The sequence below is a fragment of the Cebidichthys violaceus genome, unplaced genomic scaffold (assembly GCF_023349555.1).
Source record: "Cebidichthys violaceus isolate CVI_PGR_0920_01 unplaced genomic scaffold, fCebVio1.0.p SCAF_12, whole genome shotgun sequence".
NCBI lineage: Eukaryota > Metazoa > Chordata > Actinopteri > Perciformes > Stichaeidae > Cebidichthys > Cebidichthys violaceus.
The window spans coordinates 10,728,186-10,736,171 of NW_027176285.1; the positions used below are offsets into that span (position 1 = coordinate 10,728,186).

General features: G+C 40.5%; 1 protein-coding gene across 1 annotated transcript; it reads right to left on the minus strand.

Annotated features, from left to right (window-relative positions):
- Positions 1 to 1,824: 1,824 nt before the first annotated feature.
- Positions 1,825 to 7,681, minus strand: ak1 (adenylate kinase 1). The gene is made up of 7 exons (XM_068706305.1): positions 7,568 to 7,681; positions 4,441 to 4,478; positions 3,686 to 3,721; positions 3,405 to 3,568; positions 2,978 to 3,094; positions 2,698 to 2,889; positions 1,825 to 2,608 (listed from the first exon to the last, which is right to left on the minus strand). Exons 2-7 carry the CDS (start codon positions 4,445 to 4,447, stop codon positions 2,540 to 2,542), a joined length of 585 nt encoding a protein of 194 aa, XP_068562406.1. The 5' UTR covers positions 4,448 to 4,478; positions 7,568 to 7,681; the 3' UTR covers positions 1,825 to 2,539.
- Positions 7,682 to 7,986: the final 305 nt, after the last annotated feature.

Sequence of the window (7,986 nt, forward strand, 5' to 3'; positions counted from 1 at the left end):
GACGCATTCACTTGCAGCGGTAATATCCGAGACTGAACCTGGATGAACAGTTACTTTGTAACGGCCTGTCAGCCGTTACAAAGTAACTTACATCTACATTTTCCTAAGGCAGCTAATTGACGGGGCCTGAGAAACATCCCATCTTTGCATAAAACTAAAAGCAGCTAGCTTTCCGTTAAGTGACCGGCCCTGGTTCATTTTACATCGGAGCCACAAGGCTGCGTGTAATTGTCTGTGACAGTCTAAAAAGGGATTATTTTCTCAGCAAGACAGCCATGTTTCAAGCTGTGAATGTCCCCGTATCACCCTTGGATGAATAACTCACTGGTAGCATCGATGATTCCCATGAGATACTGCATAACCAGGTTACATTTAGCCTACCAGCCTTTCTTACTCACATAGATGTAAATTTATTTAATTTTATTTAAATTTTGGCACACTCCTTTTACAGCAGAAACAAAAGCATCATGTATTCATGCATATATTGTGTAACCGTACAACATGTTTGATTGTTTTCCGCTGCTTCGTGCCACAGTAATTATGTCAGACTCTGCGGTAAGTGCACACAATTCTATATATTCCATATTTTTTAGGTTAATCTTATCTGCCTTGGAAGCCTCTCACAGAAGGTTACGTTTGCAAATTTGCTTATTAAATGTATTTCAAAGATTTAACCATTAACTCTGAAGGTAGATGAATAATAAATGATTTAGTTGACACCTATCTACTTTTGATGAATAAAAAAAAGTTGATTGAATGTGGGCTTTTTTACCACATGGGTCCTACAACTTAGACATCTACTGGTCGTTTTCTCCTTTACAAAAAGTTAATGCATTGATCATCTACTATTTTTGAAAGTTCTAAAAAATGTAATATTGTCCCAATCCTTAATTGGTCCTATATTATTCCTTTGCATTGCTTTATTTTGATTTAATGAGATGAGTATTCAATTTGAGATGAGAATTTTATACCAAATTGAAAATGGTGTAGCCCAGTGCTGTCTGCCTCGTGTCTTGAACGCTCTAATGTTCTGTACTTGGCCGTTCAAGGACTCGTCTTTAAACTAAATGCAGTATAAGTTAACATAGGTTGTAATCCCTGAACAGCAGGATTTAGGCAAGTCCACACACAGTGGTACGTCAGTGGTTTTCCTCTCACCCCCACATTCGCAGGCATGTGTCTCTTTCTTTTTCTCTCTGCTACGTGACCGCCATCTCCTTTCTTCCCCTTTGTTTTGTACCTTTATTAGGTAAAAGCTGCATTCCAAGCATTCAAGCAGCATCCTCGATCGCTTTATGAAAGTGCTCACAGACGCCTTTTCTTGATTGACTTTCCGATGGACACATCCTGTCCCCCTTCAGAAGCCGTCTTCCTCTTCCTCATCCCCACAGCGCAGCCATGATCAGAGCTCTCCTTGGAGGATACACCGGATACCTGTTGCAGTGTTTGCTTGGCCAGCTGGAAGTGTGTGTGTGTGTGTGTGTGTGTGTGTGTGTGTGTGTGTGTGTGTGTGGAAGGTGATAGGTAAAGGAAGACATGTTGGTCATCATGGGCTCAAAGGAAAAGTTATAATAATAGGAGTGAACTGTGGCTGTAGCAGCTTGTCCGGCATCCTGTTGTGTCTACATGCTGCAGCACCTTGACCATGTTGTCTGAATAGCAAAGCTTTTTTTTCCTTTTCAGCCATGATGAGTCTGTGTTTGTGTACGTGTTTGTCCAGGATTACTCATACTTTCAGTCTGCAGACAAATTGTGTAGAAATATAGATTGCATGTCATTGGAAATTGCATCTTTTACAAACACGGTAATAAACTAATTCAAATATTGTTTTTCCATATACTTTAATTTACTTTCTTTTCTTTTCTTTTTACATATACCACTTTATACACCACCATGTTACACGTGTGCATTTTGATGAAAAAAATATAGATTTATGTGCTTTAAATACAGTTATAAATGGATTAATAGAAAATGATGTATGATGTCAATGGTGGTTGAGAAAAGTAATTTGACAGTTCTGTGAATGTACAGTACATGTATACAGTTTGCCCACAGTGGGTGATCTCTGCTATTGTTGAATGGCACAATCATAAAGGACTCCGTTATTTTCCCATGACCTCTGGCCTCTATAGGGTAGGGTTAAAGTGGGAAATAAGATTGTGTAAAGTGCAGGTTTGCCCCAGAGTGTGAGCATGGTGCCTTAAAGGTTAGGGGATAGTCCACACCTCCTGTATACACTAGTACCCTTTGAGTTGTCACTTGGATACATCCACATACGTGTTTAGCACAGAATAGAATCAATACTTAAAGAAAGACACAAAATGGATTTTCCAATGCTGCTTTAAGCAGATTCATTCCTAGAATTTGTAGATTCCTGCTAGAGTAGGAGCCGGGTTAAGGCATCTTTGATCTTTAACGACCAAGAAGAGTGGTTAGGGTATTAAATGTTGTTCATGTTATGTCCTTATGAAATTTATACTGATAGAATTAAAAAATAAATAAAACAACAACCAGACACAGCTCATCTAGTTATGTTGTTTTACTTCAGTGCATCAATAGCCTTGGAGACTTGGCTGAAGACCTCATCCACTGGGAGCTCAGAGTCAACCTAGGATCAACAGAAAACATGTTAGATTTCGCAAACATCTCACATTCAATTTCAAATTCCGGCTATCACACAGTAGCAGGCGTACGCACCTTCCTGACGATGCCGCGGCTCTCGTAGAAGGCGATGACCGGCTCAGTTGCCTTGTAATACAAGTCCAGGCGCTTCTTGATGGTCTCCTCGTTGTCATCAGAACGGCCGCTGGTCTCTCCGCGCTTCATGAGCCTCTTCACCATGGTCTCTCCCTTTGCGTCAACGTACAGCAGCAGGCAGGGTTTGCCAATCTTGGGATCAAAGATTCAAGTTTTTTTTTCCTTTGTTCTGCAGGGATGAATTATAGAACAAAGCCTCATGCCCTCTGCTGGGCCCTACCTTCTTCTCAAACTCCTCGCCCTGCTTCACCTCACGGGGGTAGCCATCAATAAGGTAGCCCTTGGACACATCAGCCTTGGCGATCATGGCGTCCTTAATCATGTCTAAGACCGTGTCCTGAAAACAGACCCAAGGCATTATGATCGACCTTCGCAATATGGCTCTTCTGATAGAAAATACATTTAGTTGCTAGTTTATTATACTGACAGATTATGTCTCCCCATTAATATCAATGGGGGTAGGCTAAATAACAAAAGCACCTCTATAATGCAGTTAAACAGCACCACAAACTACATCCTCCAAAATGATCATAAATCAGGTTGACTATAATCACTTCTCGAACACAGTTTCAACAGAACTGAACATTAAACACTTTGTGAAGGTAATGCAGGAGAGTCGCATTTCATCATATGTCTCCCTCTCTTACCAGGGGAACCAGCTCGCCCTTCTGCATGATGGCCTGGAGCTGCTTGCCCCTCTCAGAGCCAGAAGACACTTCAGCGCGGAGCAGATCCCCAGATGACAGGTGAGTGTAGCCATACTTTGTAACTACCTTCTCACACTGGGTGCCCTTTCCAGAGCCAGGCCCACCTGAAGAAGACAGACAAAAAAGCATTGGTATAGCACAAGGGAGAGTGTTGTTTTTTAGCAGTATTTAAATGTGTTTTGTTGCTAAATGAGACAAAAATTCCGCCTTAATGTACTCACCCACAACAAAGATGATCTTAGCATCTTTAATTTTGTCTGAAATGAGCACAAACGAACAAAGATTATGAGTCCGTACATGTGATATGGCAAAGTTTTTTTCTAACAACAAAAGAAAATAGACAAACAAAATTCACGAGTAAAAGATTTTTGTAACAAACCATCTCGACAGTCAAATGTGGAGGAAAGGCCTTCAGTTGAATCAGTAGTACACATACTTCCCATTTTGAGTTTCAACACAGTGTTGTCCGCTCCACTAGCCTGTTTTCACTGTGCTAGCTTGTGTAGGTTTGTGCAATTACTCAAACAGTGTGTCTATGGCAACTGTTGTCCCCTGATTATTTTATTTAATCTGGAATAACTGTTCACAGGGAACAGGGAAAGTATGAGTTATAAATTAAACAAAAGTGCAAAAAATGAAAAGAAACCACAAACCTTTGATATGTTCTTAACTATATAGTTTGATAATGTGTACAGCTATATCAAAATATAATTATATAGTTATTATAATTATTATAATTGTACAATGTTGTGTTATTAATTAAATGCATTATCATAACAATGCTTTTTTTTTAAAAGGAACATCATGTCTAAATGCAGTTTTCATAAAATTAAAAATGCAAGACCTCCACTGTAATCTCAAAAACCACCATAAGAGGGCAGTAGAGTCTAAGAGAACACAACAAGTCTGCTTCTGCTATATATTAAGTGCATCATAAATCATCATCAAACAATTTCCTCCATGATATATTAATTACCTGCCATTGTGTTACGTTAGATGAGTATTTTTCTTCAACTAAAAGACAGAAAAGGACAAAGAAGAGCAAATAAGTTCACAGCAGCAGATATGTTTTAAAGGCAGTTACACTTTATTCAGAGAGTCCATTGCTCTATGGATTAACTAACATTCTGTATTTTGTGAAAAGCTCAGTGTCTATGTCACAAGGTCAGAAAAGACAAGGGACACTTTGTTAATTGTGTTTTTATCATTTGAACCTTTATCAAATATCAACTTTGGACTCTGCAAATCAATTACTTCCCATTGTATACCCCAGTGCTGTGTTTAAAGCATTCTTTAATTTTCATTGCGAATATGTTGCACAATGTAATACTAAAACACGAACACAAGAGACACGCTTTGTCGCAAATGTTTTAACTCACTGTGGTTCACTTCCACCTAACAAACACATTCAAACATTTGCAGAATTGGAGCCGTGAGTAAGGTGGCTTTTCAAAAATGCTCCGGTCGCTCAACATTTGATTGAGACAGGAAATGCCTATTAATTCTGTGTTACCAGTACTGAATACATCTAAAAAAAAAAAAGACATCTGCTTCGTGATTTCCTGTTTACACTTCTCCTCTAGCTGACTTAAAGATAAGGAAGGAGGAGACCAAGGGAGTCATCGGTGCTGGCATGTGTAAATAGATACCTTGCCTGTGTCATGTGCCCCGGGTTGATAATGAGTGTGTTTGAAAGAACTGACTTTAAATAACTTTAAGATTTGGCTCAACAGGTGGTGCCTATGTGCCAAAATAAGCACCAAGTGTTGCCTCTGTCTGCGCTGACTATCAAGACGTTCTATAGGTCACATTTGATGATGCATGATTTGCATGTATTCTAAATACATTTGTTATCTTCAGTACAGCTACTTCCGTCTGACATTTGGAATTAATTTGGAGACATAATGTCAACATATATTATTTGTATTTTATTATTAGGTTACAGGGATAGTCACCTTTCCGTACACATTCCAGTTTTTCCAACTGGTTACATAAATCTTCCAGTACCTTCATCAAGTAACCTGAGCAGTTGCTGGTCTGAGTTTTGTGAAACCAGATTTGTGACAGTTGGGGTAACTGACCTCTTAGGTTACATGGCATGGTCACCAGAGAGGAAAGAACATACTGCACACAGTTATAACTACAGATATCTTTATTTTAATTCTACACCCTGCATCATTTGATATGCCCTACTTTATAAGAAATACAAACAGGGTGTGTAACATTAGATTACATTGCATTTAAGACTTGAATTTGACCTGGTGACAATGTGGCTGTTTGCTCACTGCCTCTACCACATGCCTGCTATTTAATCAAATCTGTCACATGCCACATTGACAAACTAGCTTTAAAGAAAGTACGGTATCAGAAAGGTGTGTTATGTCATTGCAGCTAGACTGCAGCAGTGGAAGAATATTAGTTATATTACACTGTATTTGGTCCAAATGATAGATTTTTCCAGTGCTGATGCACGTTTTCTGGTTCACCATTACACTATATTTTAGCAGAGTAACACCAAATGCCACCAGCTGGTTCTCTGACGCTCTCATGCAACACTCCTCAGCACCGGTGCTGCTGCTTCTCAGGTGTCCAGTTTTATGTCAGTGGCCTTTAACCCTGTCGTCTGTGTAAAGGTCACTTGGAGGCTGGCATCTGAGTCAGCACAGAGCCGGATTGGGAATCCCTCCCTGGCCTATTATGGTGCCATCTTGAGGGCCCCCTGCTTTGTTGGCATGTGATAGGTGTTCTGGTTCTAATAGGGTGCAAACAAGATTACATGGCTCTCGGTGTGCGTGTGTGGGAATTAAACTTAATGCTGCATGAAATTGTGGAACGGAAATCTACCATGCAGCAAAACTTTGCATGGATTTGCTTGAGCGCAATAGTGCTAATACATATCCCAACAGAATGCCGTACTGGATCAGTATCAGTACTGGAGATCGATTTGGCAAGATGTTTGAACTGGACTTCATTAATTTGTGGCCAAAGCCTTTGAATGTACTGTAGGATTAGATCCATATTGCTTCCCTTGACATTTATGAATCTCTTACTGCGTAAATAATCTGGTATCATGTAACAAGTGCGCCGTTAATGCAGAATGAAACCTGATACATGGAGAGACATTTGAACATGTGATTTTTGTATGTAGAGATCCTGGACTCACCACAATCCCCACCCCAATATGAGTCACCCGTCCCACCCTCATGTCTTATTACTGTTTTTTAACATTTGGCCCTGCTAAAAAAAGACTCAGCTGTTAAGGGATAGCGTGTCAACCACTCTCAAAAAGCACATGGGCATGAAGCTTTCACTGACTGCCCGTAGAAGCAACAGGAGTGAAAACAAAGTACTGAGCACATGATCTATTAGTGCATTCTCTCTGTGTACCGTTACTAAGGCACTCTGCAAATTAATAGAGCGTACTGTTCCTTTAAGGGAGAACAGGGGACCCTTTGACGTCAGTGCAGTGGAGATATTCCATTATGTTTGTGAAAGGATGGAGCGAGATAATGTCTGCGTTAGCTGTGTCTGTTGTGGATGTGTTTGTGTTCCAAATGGCAAGCTTTGGTTCACTTTAATGTGTGCCATCTACTGACAAGAATCAATAGTACTCAGCCCCTAATCAGTTGTTAATGACCGTTACTGGGGCTAGAACATTGGCAGTGGAATTAAAAGGCTAGCTGCATGAAAACAGCCTTTAATGGGTGTAGGTGGAGGATTACATGTTATTTGGAGTGAAAGCAAACCATATGCAAATGAAAAAAATGAAGAATCAATGATGGCATTACACATATTTTCTGAAAAATATTGATGTCATGCATTGAGTGTCATCTCTGTAGAGCTTCGTGCCTTTGCCCTATGCAGAAATGCCTGATCTTCTGACATTGTCAACCATTTTAAACAGCACGGCTCACCAAAGATTCTCGAGAAACCAGATGAAAGTTTACCATTACAGTCTGTTATTTTCACTTTCCATCCCATCAAACTGACCTGCCCACAGTCTTTCTCTCTGACATCTCTGTCTTTGACACTCCCTCTGACAGTCAGACCCACTCTCTGTTATTTCATGCTTCCTCTATAGAGCCTTTGTCCTCTGTACTGACCTCTCTTTTCGCGTTGTGGCTCTAGATCCCAGTGCAAAGGGGCTGCCGTCCCTGGATCCCAGTGTGTGTGTGTGTGTGTGTGTGTGTGTCTGCACAGTTCCTACTGCACGGCAGCCCTCCCTCCCCCTGGCTATGCCTTTTTATAGCTCCGCTGAGCCTGCTCAGCTGGCGTTGCATTCTGGGTAAGAAGGAGAAAGCACAAACATAAGGAGAGCGAGAGCATGGATGTGAGAGAGGAAGGGAGGCGGAGAGAGGATGGACGAGAGGAAGCATGAGGGAAAAAAACAAAAGGAGGGTTGTGGCAGAAAGCACCACTGTAAGTCATTAGTTCAGGTCATTTTGTGCACATTGTTTTAGATTTAACATTTCATGCAACACTTATTCAATCCCAGCAAATTATTGGAAAGGGGAAATATGTC